This window comes from Emys orbicularis, chromosome 5, assembly GCF_028017835.1.
Source record: "Emys orbicularis isolate rEmyOrb1 chromosome 5, rEmyOrb1.hap1, whole genome shotgun sequence".
In the NCBI taxonomy this organism is placed as follows: domain Eukaryota; kingdom Metazoa; phylum Chordata; order Testudines; family Emydidae; genus Emys; species Emys orbicularis.
In genome coordinates, this window is record NC_088687.1 from 26,515,639 (window position 1) to 26,536,571 (window position 20,933).

General features: G+C 39.8%; 1 protein-coding gene across 5 annotated transcripts in view; it reads left to right on the plus strand.

Annotated features, from left to right (window-relative positions):
- The window catches only part of MAPK10 (mitogen-activated protein kinase 10), a 120,559-nt gene that overhangs the window by 44,914 nt on the left and 54,712 nt on the right, over positions 1–20,933 (plus strand). For 2 of the 5 annotated variants that reach the window (XM_065404618.1, XM_065404619.1), the window contains exons 6-7: positions 623–788; positions 4,521–4,592. In XM_065404618.1, the coding sequence (XP_065260690.1) occupies positions 623–788; positions 4,521–4,592 (238 nt within the window). Of the gene's footprint in view, positions 1–622; positions 789–4,520; positions 4,593–18,220; positions 18,293–20,933 lie in introns of all 5 variants that reach the window. The other 3 variants (XM_065404620.1, XM_065404621.1, XM_065404622.1) reach the window with 2 other exon arrangements.

Below are 20,933 nucleotides of genomic sequence, written 5' to 3' on the forward strand. Positions count from 1 at the left end.
AGCATATCTTTAAAAAGTCTTGATTTAAAAGTTATCACTGATGGAAAATCCACCATGACCCTTGGTAAATTGTTTCAATGGTTAATTACCATCACTGTTAAAAATGTATGCCTTATTTCCAGTCAGAATTTGTCTAGCTTCACCTTCCAGCCATTGGGTCTTGTTATATCTCTGTCGGCTAGATTGAGGAGCCCATTATCAAATATTCGTTCCCCATGTAAGTACTTGAAGTACTGTGATCAAGTCATCCCTCAGTCTTCTCTTTGTTAAGCAAAATAGATGGAGATCCTTCAGTCTATCACTGAGAGAGGCATGTTTTCTAATCATTAAATCATTCCCTGACTTCTCTGAAATTTCTCCAATTTAGCAGTGTCCTTCTTGATGGAATCAAGCTGCTTGAAGGATCTGAACTATATCACTAGAGCACACGTTCCAATAGGGGGTGCCAAAGCAACAACAGGATTCAGAGACAGGCTAAAAAGTGCCTTCCGTGAATGACTGCACATGCAGCTATGGAGCAGTGAAGTGTTTAGAGGTCCACCCAAAGTATGGATCCAGATCGCCAGTGTGCACAGCCTTCGTAGGTGGCAGTCATGTCTGTTTTCCATTGTGTCTCTTGCAGGATTTAAAACCAAGTAATATTGTGGTAAAGTCCGATTGCACGTTGAAGATTCTGGACTTTGGACTGGCCAGGACTGCAGGCACCAGCTTCATGATGACTCCCTATGTGGTGACACGTTATTACAGAGCACCAGAGGTCATCTTGGGAATGGGCTACAAGGAGAACGGTAGGACTGTACCTCAATAGCAAAGACTATGTGGCCGGCAGGGCCAGGGCTACTTTGACAATTTATGGGCACCAGGAGAGGGAAATAATAGCAGTAAAGAACATCTTAAATTTAAAACCCAAAGTGATGTTAGATCTGAATTTTCCCAGTATTGCAATCAAACTGCAATAACTGATGGTTCTTGTCATGCAGTTTGCATTGAGTTTAACCACATGGTATTGCAGGTTAACAACCTGTGATTGACCAGCACTCCTTTGCCTGACTGAGCAGCTGAAGAAGCCCTTTTTGACTAAAGTGTGTACCTATAAAGGCTGCTGTGAGCCAGAAATATTATGGGAATTGTTAGGGTTGCCAAATCGATGAAATAATCTAAAGCCAGTTCTTCTGAATCTAAGGGCAGGTCCACACTGGGGCGGGGGATCGATATAGGAAACGCAACTTCAGCTATGAGAATAGTGTAGCTGAAGTCGACGTTTCCTATATCGAACTAAATTTACTTACTTCGGGTCCACGCGGCGCAGGCAAGCTCCCCCGTCGACAGCGCTTCCTCCTCTCGGCGAGCAGGAGTTCCGCAGTCGACGGGGGAGCGCTTCATCGCGTCCAGATGAGACGCGATAAATCGATCCCAGAAGATCGATCTCTACCCGCCGAATTGGGCGGGTAGTGTGGACCAGCCCTCAGACCTCTCTAGTGAGGAGGGAAGAAGAGATGGGACCAAACCAAATTTGGAATCCAAATATTCCCAAATGTTTCAAGATGCAGACCCGATTTAAATCTCAAGAATGGCTTCTGTATGTATAATAGGCTGAACTAACATCCCAGACTCTAACAACCTGCTGTTAGGGTGTACACGATCTAGATCTGAATTGTGCAGCTTGAGCCCATCTTTAATGGAAAGAGAAGGGAGGAAGAGGAGGAAACTGAACTAGTTTTCTGTTGTTTCGTTTGTATGTAATCCTCCTAGCTGTAGATAGAGGGCTCTGCTGTGAAAAACCTACGGGTGGTGTATCTTTCTGTCCTTGGACAGGTTATGGGATGCAAGTAGAGCTACCATATTACAGAGGTGCCTATAAGAAAGAGTTCATTGTAGGAGGGATAAAGGGAAAGCTTTATCAAATACGTAGTTCTTGTTCTATAGCATAATTGAACATTATAACTGTCTAGGTACTAGGTAGACCAGGCTGGAAAGAAGAGTAGGAAATATAGTGGAGAAAAGTCTATTATTATATTATTTTTGATGCCAAAGCAATCTCCCTGTTAGATGAAGAGACCTTTTCAATGACAAATGTAATGGGAAAGTAGCAGAAGCTCCACACTATTTTACGTTAAGTTGGAGAATCCAATTAACATGCAGTAGAATTTGAAGTAACACTGACAGCATTCTTCAGCTGACAATGACATTGTATGCTTGGTTTTTTAGACGGATTTCTTTACACAAGCGATAATACAGGCATGCTCATAACACACCTGTAAGCTATTTCATTACATGAATTGCTGGTAATATTCATGGATTCACAATGCAGGTTTTAATACTGTAGTTAGTAATTAGGAAAAAATTAGCACAAGTGCTAAATATGTTGCACCTTGGCTTTCTCATAAACTGAGTGCCTCCAAAAATCTTAACTGGGATCAACACACATGTCATCATTCCCTAATCTAAATATTAGGTTATTTTTATTCTAAAATGAGTTGCTCAGCCTTTGTGTGGTTCTCTCACAAAACTGGATTGCTGATGAGTTTGTTGTTGTGTTTGACACAGCAGAGAATTTTTCTCTGGTTTCATGCTGTTATAGTGGCACTTGGGTAAAGTTTGGGGCACTTTGGTGATCAAGTGAAAGACAGATTTGCGGAGGCACTCAGAATGTGTGCAACTCTCAAAGCGCCCTGGAAGTTAATGGAGAAATTCCCATTAATGTCAATGGGCCATGGATCAAGCTGAAAGTGAGCAAGGAGCTTTTCTCCTTCAATTGAGCAAGATAAAATAGGCAAACATTTAAAAAATAAAATAAATTTGAAAACAATGAATAAAGGAAATACGGATCAGCAAATCTGAGGAGCTGATGTGTCTGAGGGACCAGATCCAGGTCTCACTGAAGTCAATGGGAAAGATTGTTCTCTGCACCGCTGCTCAGGCCTGTGCTGTTGTGCTACATGAGCTCCCCCATTTTTTTTCTCCACACTTTGTATGCTGACTATGAAGATTGTTCGCTGCTTTCATTTTCTCTCTGCACCCGATTGGCTAACGATGCATAGTTAGCACCATTTTGCTGAACTTACCTTGGAAGGACCCAAAACTACCACAAAGAAGAAAACTCTAACCCCATCTCAGGCATGCTTTAGCTGTCCTGTGCACCCAATACCTCTACCCTCCTTTCCCAGATGAAACATTTCACCCTTATTTTGTTTTACCAACAGCAACAAAAAGTTTTGGTTTGTTTGTTTTTATTTTGTATTTTAAAGGACGAAAAGGGGAGAAGAAAAAGAGGAGAAATTGGTTGTACATTCCAAAAAATTATCACAAAACAAGGATTTGAAGTTGGGAAAATATGGCAGTTTCTTGAAAAATAGTTTTTTCTTCACCATTCAGAGTGCTGATCCTTTCTTTCTTTACACTCTGTACATCAAGTATCTGTCTTTTTTTCCCTCTCCTTGTACAATTTCAAGGAAGAAAAACCTGACCTAAACCAAACGGATGAGCAACAGTGCACATTGCATCCAGTACGTGAAGTCAGGATGGGAAGCATAGAAACCTTCCTAGAAGACATGCTGGTATTCACTCTATGCAGCATTCTGTATTTCAGTACCTATATAGTACACAGCATAGGCAGTGTATTCCAGACTTTGTGTTCTTTCCCCTACATAGAGCTGGATCTTGCAGCAGGAGTTTGCAATACTCAGTGACTGTAGGATGGTGTCCTGACCTTCAGTCCTTACTTATGTCCCAGTTAGGACAACTAGTGTGAGTGAGGGCTGCAGGTTCAGATTCAATCCTGCAGTAATAAACCCATAAACTGGCCCAAAAGCCAAGTAGGAGGTGATTCCAGATGATCACTATTTTTTTTTTTTAAGTAAGGATTTGGGTTTTTATTTTCGACCTTTGTGTTTGTCCCACCCACTAAGTGCAGTTTCTCCTTGCAGACCCAACACAGCTGTACATCTCTATTTATTTTTTACTTTCTGGCTAGTATTGTGCCTTTTTACCCTGTGGGTTCCACACAATCTCAGGGGCAGGATGAGGGCAAAATGAGAGAGCTCCCCTTCAAGTTCATGCCTTCCTTTTTCACGTGTTTTAGAAAGCATAGCAATAAGCCCTCTGCTGAAACCCCCTGGATGGTTTTAACATAGATTAGACATGCTTTCAGCTGATCAGTTTCCAACACATGAAGCCTGCTTGTGAGTTCATTGGGTCTAGGTGCATTTTTCATGTTGCCTGAATCAGAGAGAGATTGTATTGACAAACCTCTGTTGGTTTTCCTGTGAAAAAAGGTGCATATTTTTATTTCAGTTAGTTTAACAAAAACTCTGACAATGCTGATATTTCAAATATTTTTCCAATTTTACTGAGCCTGATGGTGCTTTTATCTATTTACTTATTTTAGCGTTTGGTGGGAGGAGAAAAAACTGTACTATTCTGATCAACCTGCTCTTTTTCCCCTCCTTTAGGAGTGAAGTGTCTTAGTTAACTTTGCTTTTTTCCCCCCCTTCTACACTTCCCTGTCTCTGCTGTTCTAGTGGATATATGGTCTGTGGGATGCATTATGGGAGAAATGGTTCGCCACAAAATCCTCTTTCCAGGAAGGGACTGTATCCTTGTGCCATTTGCTGCAGCTTCACCTATTTATTTATTCCTCTCCTTCATCCCATCCCCTCTTAAACATATAATAAATATACCAGGACTGTAAGGATAGAAGCAAAAAGTTGAATTTACGAGGTCTGAGTAATTTTGAGGGGGAATAACCCAATTCATGAAATGAACAAAAAATAAAGAAATCAAAATGGAAAAACAGATACAAGCTGAATTATTTCAATCCAATCTTTTTCTTTTATTATTATTTTAAAACCTTTAGTCCTCCTGTCTTATGTAAAAAGTGTGTATGTCATATTAAGAAAGAATACAGAAAACAAATGTTTAGCATTCCTTATTGATTACCCTTTTACACAAAAAACAAAACACCCTATCCTGACCCATCCGATCCTGTAAATCTGTTTTTCTGCTTTACTGTTTTGGAAATGGTAACTTCATGATGTTTGTGGTGACATCATAATCTTTTGCTCGCTAATGCATCATTGATATGGATTCATCTCAATGCTGTATGGGCTCAAAGTTGAGTCGATACAACATTTTTTTCCTAAATTTATTTGACTTGCCTACTTTAAAACAACCGTATATCTGGTGTGATCTCCAAATTTGCCTGAAATCAGATTCCTGTTAATTTGAAAATGGACTTTCCTTCACTTGCATGAGGTCTGTGTCCCTCTCTGTCTTGATCATCTAAGCTTGGATTATATTCTTTTTACCACCTCTGAGGTGGTGAAAGTAATATTAGAAAATGAAAACAAAAGAGGAGATGTGTACTTAGCTTTTGACTTGGCAAAGGCTAAGCCAGAGGACCTGCCTGGGATATATGAGATGTGTGGGAAATGTATTTGTGCCCATCAGAATAAAAATGCAATAACATAACACATGTTCTGTTTTCCAAAAAAGGGGATTAATTATGACAGGTTGGCAGAAGGACACCATAAAAATCTGGCATCAGAAGACATTGGCAGTTAGTCTGGATCAAAAAAACTATTTTTAAAGACATGAGGTCATAGGCACTAATTATTTTTGCTGGCTCTCAAGTGATTCATGTAGTGTTGAACAAAGTTACATATGGATCTTGCAATTGGATTTATGTGGGAGGAGCCCCGTCGAAGTCAATAACACATGGGTGTCCAAATGAATCCAGTTGCAGAACTGGGACTTAACAACAGTCACATATGATTTTCTCCCACGTGCATTCAATAGGGAATACTGCAGATATTATTATCTCCTACATGCTAAGGAGAAAATAGCAAAGATATTAATGGCTGCCACTGTATTCTCCTCGATTAATGTAGACTGGAATGTGAAAACCTGAGACACACAGAAAGAGACTTTGGATCACTTTTTAGAGTTATTTTAGTTAATTTTGGAGTCTCATCCTAAAAGGTGCTGAGTGCTTCCTGTGAAGTACTGGGTATCTTCCCCACTCAATGAAGTCAATGGAAGTTGAGGGTGTAGAGCACCTTCAAGGTGCAGCTAACAGTTTTCAAAATTGTGTCCTTAGATCATTGTGGCATTTCCAGTTTTATGATGGTATTAAGGAGTCACCGTCAATTTTTATCAATTTCTGTTGCTGTTTTCTCTGACTTTTCTTAAGGTATGATGCCTAATTCAACTATTTATCAAACCTTAGGGGCCCAATCCAATGTCCATTGCATTCACTGGGAATGTTTCTGAAGTCAATGAACAAGAGATCAGATTCAGTATTTAGTTCATTAATCAACTGGAAAACAGTAAAAAATAATTGCAAAGGAACAATGTAATACGATGGTTGATTGCAGCACTCTTTTTTTATCAACAAACAGGATGCTACAGTCGTGTCTTTCTGCCTATTTGTAACCATCCATTTAAAAAACAAATCCCAAACTTTTTTCAACATGACTCTTACTGTGGTGCTTTCATCTGGCCATGTCAAAGTCACTCTTATTAGTGTCTGATTGTTCTTTTTCAGTGGATAGCCAGAGAATATTAAAAAAAAATATATCTTTCACCATCCAAATGTTCATTAAAATCATCTGAAGATATGAGAAAAAAGATAGTTGATTGTTTGTTTGGATCTCCACCCAAAGCCGGAGGCAAACTGTGGGATAGACCTGCTGTTTTAAATCATTGGAAATCGCCCCCCCCAGCCCCCAAAAGTTAATTTATTGTGACCCTTTTAAAGCCAGTATTAATCACTCTAATTTGTTTGGGGGTGCAGAAGGGAGTTTTTTGTCAGGTGACTTGTGGGAGGGGGAGAAAAAATGCAGTGTATAAATTCATTCCCAAGATATTTATTTGTTAATCGATTTGAACCAAAGAAGAATAATAAGAATTTTCAGTGTCAAAAAGCTGGATTGTGCGTGTGTCTGAGATTCTTTTTTTTCCTGCTCTGTTTGGTAACTGTTTGAATGGGCAGGTCCAGTCAACCTTCTCGATACAGTAAGTCCCTGAAAAACACTTATGCAGCAGCAGAAACCTCATTGAAAGCCTTCTTGACAAAACTTTTCTTGCAGTGCCTGAGGGCCTTTCTGATGACATTAAGTCCTCCAGCTGAAAGGGGTCTCTCTATATAGAAATATAAATCTTTATTTTTTTGTAATTGCTAAAGGGAATGGCTATTGTATTTGGTTTGCTGTAGGTCCATGAGGCTGTCTCATTTGTAGCTTGGAACAGGAACCCACAATTGTACTGGCACAATAAACACAGAAGATTGAGAGCTGCTGGCAAGTTTGAAGAAAAGGCAGGTTTAAATATCTCGGCATCCCAAAGCAGAATAACCATCGAATTGGGTCTATCAGTCTATTAAAGCCTGCATGGAAATTAAAGAACATGGAGGACAGATTGTAGACTAATTGATGTTTATTATTAATGAGCTATTTGTAGGTGACTTTGCAAAAAGTCCTAAATTCTACATAGATGTCAAGGTAATATTCTCATCTCAAGGGCTATGGGTATATGCACATGACTTCAGTTAGTGTTAATGCAAGTTATGCATCAAAATGAGAATACGAGTCCCAGATTTATTACCAAATGTAATAACCAAAACTAGGCGATTTCATGAGAAAGAAATCCAGCTTTTGACATATTTCCAGCCTAAGTTGCAGACCAAAATGTTTCAGAAAATGTGTCGAATCAAATCCTGAGGTTCAGTTTTTACTCAGTTCTTACTCCTAATTAAGTCAGTAGGAGTTTGCTTAAGTAAGGACTTAATTTAAAAAAAAAAGAGGAAGGACTTTAGGATATAGCCAAGTCTGAACTCTTGGAAGCTGCGAAAACTAGACAGAACCTTCGAAACCTCTTGTGGTTCCCAAACTCTGACTAATAATGTCTACAAAATCTCATAAGATTTCAGTACAATGATAGGAAATGCACTTTGTGCACTATGTAATGGAAGCAAAACATGAAACATTATGTGAACTCTGTTATTTTTAAATGAGAGATTGGCTTACAGAGATAAGACGGGCTGAAACCCAGACTGATATTACACAGACAGACACCCACACTCATTCCTTCAAGGATTCTTTGTTGAAATATTAATTCTCACTTGGGTTTTTTTTATTTCCCACAGTGTAGGGACATTTATTTTCTACAGTAGGAAAGTGACACAGTTTATTTCTGGCATGAAAATCACTCTAGTTTAGAGGGGGTACGTGTGTGTGAGAGAGAGATTCCTGAAGAAGGTTGAAGCTGAAATATTATTATAGTTATGAATTACTGTATTGAATTGCTCAGGACCATATTGTACCAGGCACTGTTTAAAAAAAAAAAAAGTGTGGTGGGAGAACAAGGTTCCAGCTTTGAAAAGCTTACAATCTAAGACAAGACTTAAGTGAGAAAAGAGGATGAAGATAGCAATAATAGGAACATGAGTTCAAACAGACTTATTGTATATAGCTATCAACCTAGAGAGCCAGATTTTCAAAAGTGACCAGCACTGACAACTGTGGTCAGATTTTTTAGAAGAGCTCAGCTCCCATTTAAGCATCTAAAATGAAGTAGCCAATTTTGCAAATTACTCAGGATCCAGCAGGTGCTACTGAGAATAATGAGTTAATAGATGGTGAAGTCTTTGAAAATCGGGCCTATGCAACATTTTTCTTTGATGAATTTATCTGTGTGGTTATGGATCGTAATTATATTTACTTCTACAGGAATATACAGTAGAACCTCAGAGTTACGAAGACGTCGGGAATGGAGGTTGTTTGTAACTCTGAAATGTTCGTAACTCTGAACAAAACAATATGGTTGTCCTTTCAAAAATTTACAATTGATATTGACTTAATACAGTTTTGAAACTTTACTGTGCAGAAGAAAAATGCTGTTTTCCCTTTTTTTAATAGTTCACATTTAACACAGTCCTGTACTGTGTTTTTTTTTTTTTTGTTTGTTTGTTTTGTCCTTTGGTTTCTGCTGCTTCCTGATTGTGCTGTATGGTTGACTGGTCAGTTCATAACTCTGGTGTTCGTAACTCTGAGGTTCTACTGTACACACAGAAAATACCACATACATTATAGTGATCAGTGTGATCTAAAAAATACAGTGTGTTAGAAAAAGGAGTTGCCATCGATAGTTCTTGAAAGATGCAGTGAGAAGTTCTGTATTTAGATATTGAGCGAGACTTATGTAATTACAATTTGTTAGTGGGTGAGGTTAGTGTCGTGAATGACAGGTTCTGATAAGCTTTTGTGTAAAATTATCTGTTCTTACTTTTGATGCAATTTCATGTTCAAAATTTATTGCTGCTATATCTGTTCTTACCTTTGATGCAATTTCATGTTCAAAATTTATTGCTTCTGTTTCTATTTGTTCAGTGTAGTATTTTTCTTTTTTAAAGCCACCTTTTGTTTAAAAGATCAGTAGCCATGAGACTTTAGCAAGAGGAGAGACAGAGAGTTTCAAAATGGCTGGCATGCTTCTCAAACTTGATCATTTGGTGGGTGTTGACTTATTGTTTGGATTTTATCTATTTATTAGCGGAGTTGGCTTGTGCATGCATCAGTTTGAATTTGTATCCAGACACAGGCTTGGATATGGGGTTTTGGTTAGGGTGGGGACAGTTTGAGTTTCAGTAGTATTTTCCTCACATGATAGGTCATCTGGCTCCAACAGACATCAGTGAAATTTGCATCCATATAGACACTTGACCATTAACATTATTTTAACTTTTTAGACTCAATATATGTATATTGCATACATGTTTAGTTTACAGTCAGTGGTACACATGATATGCATATATGTGCAGACTCATAGCTAAGGCTACGATTTAGTCATGGAGATCACGGCAGTCACAGATTCTATGCGTTTACTGGGCCTCTGTGACTTCTTGGGGGTCAGCTGTCAACAGCTGAAGCTGGGGCTGGAGCCGAGGCTGTGGCTGGAGCCAGGGCTATGCTCCCCTGCCCGCGTTGGGGGCTGCAACCGGTGCCATGTGCCCCAGCCCCGCAGCTTCTGCCAGGGACTGCAGCCGGGGCCGTGCGCCCCTGCCCCAGAGCTTCCACCGGGGGCTCAACTGGGGCTGTGTGCCTCTGCCCCGCAGTGCAGGTGGTGCCCCTGCCCCACGTTGGGGGCTGCAGCACCCCTGCCCCATGTTGGGGGCTGCATCCGGGGCCGTGCGCCCATGCCCGCTTCTGCCCCACATAGGGGGCTGCAGCTGGGGCTGTGTGCGCCTACCACGTGGCTTCCACAGGGGTCTGAAACCAGGGCCGTACGCCTCTGTCCCATGGCTCGTATGGATATTTTTAGTAAAAGTCATGCACAGGTCATCGGCTCCGTGAATTTTTGTTGTTTGCCCATGACCTGTCCGTGACTCTTACTGAAAAAAACCGTGACAAAATCTTAGCCTTACTCATAGCCAATTCCTATGTGCAATCCAAGTAAGTGTAGAACCCCCTGGAGCACAGCTCTGTAGGACATAGTGGTCTGGTCTGGGTGAACTCTCCATGTTGCCTGCCCACCTGCACAGCAGGCTCTCACCAAAATAGAACACGAGGGAGTGAATCAGGGAGGAAACTGATTAATGAGTTCTTAATTTAGAATGGAGAGTATTTAAAAAAAAAAAAAAAATTCGCACATCTGGTTGGGATTTCATTTGGGACAGCGGTGTTATTTCATTCTTTCAATTAGGGTTTCCCTTACATCAACACTGGGTTTAATTAGCCTTGGTGTATGCACTGTGAGCTATTTCAAAGAAAGATTACAATAATAGCTTACCTCTTTATAAGAATCAAATAATTTGAATCTTAACAGATCCATTCTCCGCTTTCTCCTAGGAGATCAGGGTTATCTCTTACTTCTGGAGAAAGCCATTTCCCCATATAAACAGGGGAGACTTCACAAGTAATTTAATCAAGTGGCGGTATAAACCAGAAAGGACAATATCTAACTGACTGTGCATTAATCGTAAAACTAAGCTGGCAAGAAATTGTATCTATTTGCAGTATTTAAGTGCTAGATGTTTTTCAAGGCACTATAAAAACTAGCACTACAATGCAAAATGTCCGGTCTGCCTTCTAGCCAGGGTCCCATGTTGGGGGGCGGGTAGTGAGAGGAGGTGCACTTTCCCAGCAGAAGCTCCAGAAGGCACAGCGGCTGAAGCGGGAGGATCACTTGGAGCTCTAGGAACACCAATATTCTACCCTTCAAAGGAGAGCACGCCCACTCCCCTCTGCACTGGCAAGCTCAATATATCTATATTGATTTGTGGCAAATTCTTGTCATGTTTTCTAATCTCGGTAATTAAGAGGTAGATTTTCAAAGGTATTTAAGTATCTGCTGATGCAGATGGATATCTACAGGGATTTTTCAGTCAATGGGAGTTAGGTGCTCAATCTACTCAGTTACTCTTAAAAATCCCACTTGGTGCCTATCTGCTGCTTAGGCAGCTAAATACTATTGAAAATCTAGCCATTAGTGCCTATATGTGTCCATATATAGAACCCAACACTTCAGCTTGCACAGCTCAGATCATCTAGCTGCTGGGTTGAGAAGCACTTTCTGTGTTTTAAATTGCTTGCTTTGCGCTAGCTTTTTTTTGTGAGCCTCAGAGGTATACATGGGCCTGATTCTCCACTCTGTGACTCTGTTGTAACTTTATTAATGTTAACAGAGATAGGCTGGTATAACAGAGTGGAGTTTCACAACCTGTATATAAAAGGGATATAGGTAAAACATTCATTGTCAAGGCAAGTAGGTACTTTTATTACCAAAATTAGTACGCAAAATAAGAATTTACCATGGATTATAAATTGTTTCATTTTTGATTAATAAATGTATACAAATATGTATTAATATTGTGGAGAGAGAGGCTATTGAAAGATTCTCCATAGAGAAGGATGAAATAATTATAATATGCTTGGCTATAACCTCTGTGGCTCACAAAAAAAGCAAGTTCAAGGCAAGCAGTTTAAAACAATACAGAAAGTGGTTCTAAACCCAACAGGTAGATGACCTGAGCTCTGCAAGCTGAAGAGTTGGGTTTAGACTATTTTTCATTGTATTTGGTTAAGTGTGTATTGGTTTAAATTGCTTGGCCCAGATGCTTTGCACATTTACTCCCATTGTGATTTTTTTTTCTAAGAGCTATAGACGTACATTCAAGTACTCACTACTGCAGCTTCTTATGACTCACTAATGGACCAATCCGGAAGTCTTTCCACAGGAAAAGCCTCCCCCTGAAGCCAATGGAAGCTTTTCCATTAAGTGTAGTAAGGTGGGCGTGCCAAATGCTAAGAAACACCTTTGGGCTAGATTGAGCATATACAACGTGCCTTGTGCAAGAGGTGCTATGTGAGGTGCAGCTGCACGGGCCCAGGAGCAGCACAGGAAAGGAATCGTGCCATCTTCTCCTTCCTTGCTTCAGGGTGGGAGTAGCCAACTACTGGCCCCTTACCAGGTTACATCCCCCCACATCAGCTCAGCTATGCTGGTAGGCACATTGGAGGGGCAGATCCAAATCTCTGCACAATAGCTCAGGGGTGAAATAGTGAATGTGCAGAATGTGTTTAGCCCTCGGAGCCTGGAACCAAGCTCTGGAGAGAACACAGGGTGTCAGGCGTGACACTCTCCCCCTTATGCCCATGTGTGGTTGTGTAGGCAGGGCCACAATCAGGCCTTTTGTTAGTCTTGCAGGTCTACTTTGGAAAAACTGTGACTGTGTTTAACTAAGGTGAACATAATCTTTTCTGAATTCCCAGCAGGTGACTGCTTTGAAGTACCTTGATGAATCGAGGACTGAAAGTAGAATATGGTCTTATGCTAGATTTGTTGGTATCCTGACAAATGTACATGCTAGAATTCACCATTATTAATATTAAACTCAGAAGCTCTAAATTAAAATTTTCTGTTTCTCAAATTCCCTTAGACTTTTAGTTCTCAGTTGCAGAGCGGGGAGATATAATTACTATGCATCAATGAATGTATAGTATATGTAGAAAGAAAGAGAGAGCGAGCTCTAAACCTGTTAGGAAATCTGCAGCATTAATACTGTACCAATAAAATAAATTTGCATGCATCAAATCACCTGATAAAATTTATAATCATTTTTATAGTGCAGGTGTAAATTTTTATAGGGTGAGTGTACTGAAACTTTTTTTATTTTATGTAACTTTCTACCATATTTTTAAGAGGAATTTATTGAGGGAAAACTATCAAAGCAAGCTGTGTGAAGCCCTTTGCTTGATGGGAATGTAATTATTCAGCTCAGTGGTAAATGCAGTCTGCTCACAGACTTAGTGTAGCCAAAGCGCCATATAATCACCTGGGGAATAGTTTACACTGTGCTGTTCGGAAAGCATCCAGACAGTCTGCAAACGACGTAATGGAGTTCATAGATGGCACTAGTCCATAGAAGGAATGGATTGGAGATATAACATTTTATTTATTCATGTTTAAATTATATAGTCTTGTCATGTATCCCTTCCATGTGATAGGAAATATACATTATGCACTATAATCTAATTTGACACCACACAAATCCTGTGGCACTTGAGTAATTAAGTGAGTCACATACATTTTTAAATAGGAGTGACTCCAATGCACATTTCCATCCCAAGAAACTATTTTGTCATGGTCATGGTAGTGTTAGGGAAGCCTCCAAAGACAGGTGCTAAGTGAGGCTTGAGAACACTCAGTACCTTCCAGAAAGTGCTGAGTCCTTTGCTGAATCAGCCTCCTAGGGCCTTATTTACCCCTGGCCAGAGAGCCAACACGGGTCTCTTTTGTAGACTTTCTTGAGTAGTGCATAGGCCGGGTGCTGGCCCTCCTTCCAGGAGTGAATTTAATCCCAGCGATTAATTAGAGTCCAAAAAGCTGCTCTTTACTTCAAGCCCCAGTGGATCAGCAAATAGGAGGTAAATATGGGCAAACCCCAAAAGGTTCAGAGTTCAGATTCATTTTGAGTAAGCATCCAAACATTTAGACACTTCTATGAACTATCTGAATCACTTGAGTCTGTAGAATTGGGCTGGAAATCTAATAGCAGCTTTTTTTGCAGGATTTCTAGTAGATCTGCTTCACTTTCCAGCCAGAGCCACCAGATGAACAGCTGTTCTCACACTGTTATGTTGCTTCCATTTACAGATCAGGAAACAGAAGTAGACAACAAGGTACACAAACCTTTCTGACCCCTATCATTGTCACTAAGCAATCAGTTAATGTATGGTGTTTCAACGGCATAAAACAAGGCATGGCTTCTGCTCAGAAGACCTTATCCTCTAAGGGCTTGAGCCTATATGGTGTTGAGCACATGCTATCATCTGCTGAAGGTCCTCAATTCAATGGGAGTTGAAGGTGCTTGATATCTCACAGGAGGCATTGAGCGTCTTGTAGGATTGGATCCTAATTAAGACACAAAACTCAATAACTATATCATGGGGGAAGGGACTGATAAGAGGGAGAGGCAATTATACAGTCGGAGAGGAATACAGGCTAGGAGATCAGTATCTTACACGGAAAGCAGATTGTAGAAGTAATTTTTGACTTTGTACATTACTTTTTTGTTAATTTTTCCATGTTTTGTTTCAGTGTGTATTATTAATGTTTAAAGAAATAGCGAGGTGATAGAAAAGGAGCAGGCTGTAGTGGAAAGATACCCAGGAGAAGTGAGTTTAGAAGGAAGAGAGCAAAGTAATTTAATTTGATTTGCAGGAAGTAGGATGCTGTTCCAGACATAGAGGACAGCATGAAAAAGGCACAGGGTTGTGAATGGGAGAAGGGAATGAAGGGTACGTTATGGGGAGAGGGGTGAGCAGAGTGGAGGGATCAGGAAAGAATGAGAGCAAAGATATAAGCAAGGACAGACCTATGTGGAGCCTTAAGGTTGAGGACTAAGAGTTTGAACTTGATTAAGAAAGAGATTGGGAGCCAGTGAAGAGATTCAAGAAGGGCAGGAGAGGAAGACATGTGAGGCTAGCCCTTTAAAGGGCTTGAGTTTGCATTCATGCCTATAAAAGGGCTCAGGTTTGGAGAGCAGCAGGGAAGCGGTTCTTATTATTTTCTAAACCAATGTGCCTATTCCCACCAAAATATCAAATGCCCCACCTCCCCTGAGGGCATTGCCTTTCCAGCTCAGTGAGTTGGGCTCTGTGGTGCAGTGGGACCTGACCCAACACACTGCAGAATTACAACTGTTAAAATGATTTTCCTCTTTAGTTGTATTAAAAAAACAACAACTACCAGGTACAGTGTTGTGATTACAACATGTGAGTACATACTTATGGCATCTATCTTGAGATGTACCAGAGTTGCTATCAGCCAGTCCCACTCTACTGAAGACTGTCCTGGTTTTTCCCTTTGAAAGTTTCAAGTAAACAGCTGGATTCAGTTCTGTAGCTGGGACCATAGCCTCCAATAAGCATGAGGAGCTGGAGAAGTATTTCCCAGCAGAACTCCTTCGAAGAAACCCCCTTTAAAATGGACTTGGAGAAGTGAACTTAGGCTTGGTCTACACTAACCCCCCAAATCGAACTAAGGTACGCAACTTCAGCTACGTGAATAACGTAGCTGAAGTTCGAAGTACCTTAGTTCGATCTTACCTCGGTCCACACGCGGCAGGCAGGCTCCCCCGTCGACTCCGCAGTACTCCTCTCGCCGAGCAGGAGTACCGCAGTCCACGGCGAGCACTTCCAGGCTCGACTTATCGCGTCCAGACAAGACGCGATAAGTCGAACCCAGAAGTTTGATTGCCAGCCGCCGAACTAGCAGCTGGGTATAGACGTACCCTTAGTGTACTGACAAGTATATTCAGACTTCCTTGGATTGTTCCCAGAGTTCACACCTCAGCACTTGTGTGAAATAGGTTTGGGCTGTTACATATTCTGGGCTATATAAAGCCATCACACTTTGCCTTAGAAATCCCACAGTGATACAACAAGTAGCTATTCAAAGCAAGGCAGTCTGTTTCCAGTTCTCAGTGGACAGGTATCTGCACCATTAAAATAGAAACGATCACAAATGGGACTAACCTGGCCATCTTGGCAGAGGTGAAAAGGTAGAGTATAAAGCAGCCTCTTCTCCCTTGTAGTGGTTCCTCTCTAGGTCAGAGCTAAGGCACAGTGGCATGGCAATGTGGGGAAAGATTGCACAGCTGCTGCCTGTCCTGTACCTGTTGTGGATAAACAGAGGACTCCTGGATCTGAGACTGTAGTGGGGATACCTTTTGTGAATGTGACATTGACATTCTCTCCTCTCATCAGTTTTAACCAGTGTAACTCCATTTTATTCAGTGGAGTTAGTCTTGATTAACACAAGACTAACTTAAATTTAGGATTAAGACCTAGGTCTCTCTACTACATGTTTGTGTGGAGCCTAGAACCATGGAGCGTTGATTCCTAATTAGGGCTTCTGGGCACTATTGTAATATAAATAACAATGAGGTCTTTAGCCTCAAGTTCCTTATTGTTATTAAACGTATACAGTGACAAATTTGGGGTCTTATTAGGGATTTTTAAATCTGTTTATGTAAGAGAAAAAGGAAGCAAGAGACTGCATATCTTTGCTCCGCAGACATTGGGTCAAATCCCAAGGTTCTTACCCAGTCCGTATGGCATTGGAAATCTTATAAGAATTTCCTTCACAAAACTTCACAAGTAAAGTAGAATGCAAGGAATTCTTCCATTGCTGCCTTATAGTATGAAAAGAGTTTACAATTAAACCATTAGATGATTTTCCATAGAAATAATTTTTAACTAACACTTTGCAACAATAATATCATGAGACAGAAATTTCTTAAGATAATAAATGTATTAGTAATGGTTGGACACACAACTGTTGGCTCTATTTTTTCCTGATATTCTATATATCATTTAGCTTGTTGTGATGGAAGCAGCAGTAATTAGTTCGTCTAGGTTTGCTTATTGCTACCAAGCAAGTAGCCATTTTTTGATGCTGATAAAGCTTCTCATCTGCTAAGTAAAACAACAGGGAACCGTAAATACAGTCAGGATTAAGATTTCCACAGTAAGTACGTTTTCCTTAGGAACCAAATCCACTTTAAGCCACTGCTACAAAATCAGAGTTGGCATTGAATCTTAAGAAGGAGTGAAACCAAACAACATGACATTGGTCTCTCCGCACACAGATCCTGCACAGCAAACACAGAGTCTTTCTATGATATTCCATACCAGAGAGAAAGAAGTTGGCACATGCAGTTCAGTTTCAAGGCTTGCTAGCTTGTGTGTTTGTGCCGTATGATGTTAAACAGCTCATCCTCACTGGCAATAGCAGGGAGGAGGAGAGCACCAATTTAATTACACATTAGACTTCAAGGGCCTAATTCTGATATCCTTTATATCAATGTAAATCATGAGTAACTTCCTTGAAACCAATTCAGATGCATCAATATACACAGGAGGGGAATTGGGCCTCTGGTTTGCTCTGAATTACAGTCCAGAATGGCCAGCTTAGTGCTTTGTATCAGAGCTGTTCCATTATAAAGTTAGCATTTCCTATCATGCAGAGTGAAAATCTTATGAGTTTCTCAGGACACCCATTCTGAACTAGCTGCTTTGTTGAGATTTAATAGAAGCGAGCCAACAGACTCCAAAGCATGCATTATTGAAACTGAATGATCTCAACACATTTTATTCACATTTCTGAATGAGAGGTGGATATGTTTTGTCAAGACTGAGCTTGCTTTTGTGGCTGTTGGCAGTTCAGATTTAAAAATATGCATGGATCTCCTGTAGTTGAAAGGATGAAAGGGAAGTGATTTGCATATCCCCAATGAATACAAAGACCAGCATTCATTTACAGCGCAAACTAGTATGATCCTAAGTAATGAAAGCAAATGAGAACTTTAAAAACATGAAATTAATTATTTAATTATAATTGCAAACTTGCATGAACGCATAGTAGCTAGCCATGGATCTTACTCAGTTTCCAGGGTTTAATAGTATTGTCTCTCATTTTCGTGAGAAAAAAATTACTGGAGTCAGTTTTTCTCAGCCCAGCTATACTCTCATCAAACATGTATACACAGGCACAGCTCCTCCAAATATACCTTTCAGAAGAGTGTAAGTAAGGCAGGCACTGCATCTGAAGTACCAACTGCAGGCTCCTGTACTTGGCATGATTGGATAAGTTGTCTTCTCATTTATTTGTTGTTCTGTTGCTGTGTTCTTGTTTACCTTCATTTCATTTTTGTTTTCAGTTGACATGTGGTCAGTAGGGTGCATCATGGGAGAAATGATTAAAGGTGCTGTGTTGTTTCCTGGCACTGATCGTATCCTTCCTAGCAGCCATTGGTCTCTATAGGTACTTTCAATCCCTTCCCCTCAGGCCCCTTGGTAATAGACTAGTGCTGATATACATTTAATGTATCTAAACAACTGGGATAAATCCCTTGCAAAGCCTGTACCTTGCTATAATGTCTTTGTCTCCTAGTAAAAGGCTTACATGGAGAACACAGTGAGTATAGTACATGAAAGTACAAACACGATGCTATGTATTGTTCATCACTTCTGCTGGTAGCAGCCAGTGACCATCTGTTTATTAGTTATGTTGCACTATCAAATGTCTCAAATTACCTTTTCTTATTTTCTTTTATAAATGACAATATTTTAATGTTCAAGTTATGTATTATAGTGGATACCATTAAAAATCAATGCTTACAATATATATCAGTGAGCGGTAAATCATAGATACCACAGTTTAGGGAGAAGAGATGATAACTCAAATCCTACTTTTTGGTAAATGTTGATTTTCTAATGGTGATCACTGTACATAGAAACACAATGCTATTTAACTAGGAAATGCTTTCCAATGTGGGATTTTACTTTTTATTATAACTGAGAGTAGTCTGGATTGTACTAACTTGGTGAGTCAAGACTCTGCTTTAAATCATTGTAATAGACATCAGTTTCATTATAGTTTTAAAAAATGAAACTAGAGCAGATAAGCCTGTCCTCTCTCTGTTAAAGCAATTAATGTGATTTTATGGAAGTAGGGTTTTTTCATTATAGGTAGAATTCAGTATAGTTAGAGCTTCTAGGCACTTTTCTTGAGGTTTGGAAAAGGTAATCAGAGTGTCACAGCTAAATACATTGTGTTTAAATACATTATAAATTATATTATAAATACAAAGTATTTAGCTATGACACTCTGGTTACCTTTTCCAGACCTGAAGAAGAGTGCTGTAAAACTAAAAAGCTTGTCTCTTTCGCCAACAGAAGTTGGTCCAATAAAAGATATTACCTCACCCGCCATCTCTCTAGCATATCTTGGGACCATCACAGCTACAGCAACACTGCAAACAAATATAGTTAAACTCATTTTAAATCAGTGGGCATAAGGGCCCAATAAACAGTCTGTGCTTTTTAGTCATTGTACAGTTCTGCACTTACTACACCGAGGAATTACTTTTTTTCTTATTAAAGCTTCCATTGAGATTTCTACACAAACTTCAGTAAATACGTCATTATTTTAACATGTATCAGTCTGAAATTTCAGTTCACTCAGATGTAACTCAAAGGAATTACAATGAGGACCATTTGGACCATTGTTTATAGATTTTATTTCTCATGTGGACCCTGTGCTTATAAAACACCAAGAGGGAAGAGTAGGGAGAAGTCTTCAGGTGTTAATGCATTTGTAGCCACATATGTAGCTATGTGCACTGTAATATCTCTGATTGTAATTTTTTGTGCTATCAAATGCTTGCTAGATGAATTTTTCATGCACCTGCTATATTCACATTGATATCTTTAAAGGGTATAATTATTTGATTAATGTGGGGAAATAATATGTAAAGACTTGTTTAAAAAAAAAAATAGATTTTTTTTTCCTGATCTTGACTGCCATCAATACAGTAGTTTCTGATTTCAGTCCATATGTTTGATGAATACGTGGCTGAAATATGGACTGCTCCTGTTCCCATTGAAATTAATGGCAAAACACCACTAGATTTCCATGGGAACAGGACTTGGACCCTGTACGCATGGACTGGGCTAGATTCTCTGCTGTGTGAATCAGTGTAATTCCAGTTCGCACTAGCTAAGGATTCAGCCCAGGATGTGTTTCTGGTTGTTCTACGGAAATTGTGGGATAGGGTGAAGCATTCAGACTGCTGTAGCTCAGCGCTGTAGTTCCATTGTTTGTTAGGCTGATAGCTTTAGCTTTGTTAGATTTAATTAAAAATGTTACCAGGAAAAAGTATAAAACTATTTGAACATGCCCTATATATTGATGTTAAGAGATGAGTTTCCCTCACGCAGCTTTATACTTATTAAAAAGAGATCACAAAAAGCCTCTATAATTAACGTATTAAATTCAGTTTACTATAGCAATAATTCCCAGAAATCCGCCATTAGCAACTGCTGATTCGTTTGGGATTATTCCTTAACTGAGTTCATGGTCTCCTCGTATGTTTAGCATGATGGGGTTCTGGTCCATGACTAGGACTCTTAGGTGCTACTATAATAATAAATGATATTAGCAACATTATTTGTGTATATATTTATGGTGCTATATGTGCACTGCATTTTACGTGCAACTCTGCTGTATTTTTCAGCAGTTCCCTTACTTTCTTCACTGGTACTCTGCTGCAACTTATAAATTCTCTTTCAAACAGTTGAACATCCTTCTTGGAAAAAACATTCTTTTCTAATGCATGTCATAACAACCAAATCCAACTCGTCTCATCACCCTTCAGAGAATAAGGGGATCTGATCCTGAAAGGTCCTGAGTGCCCCCTGAAAGCTACCGAACTCACAATATCTAATGAAGTGAATGGAAATTGGGGGTAATCAGAAATTTAAAAGATCAGGCCCAAGATGTGTTATGCTTCGGTTCTTTGGTTCAAGTTATGCTCTTGAACTCTGAATTCACTGGAGTCACACAATATGGAGTCATGGCAGCAGGAAATA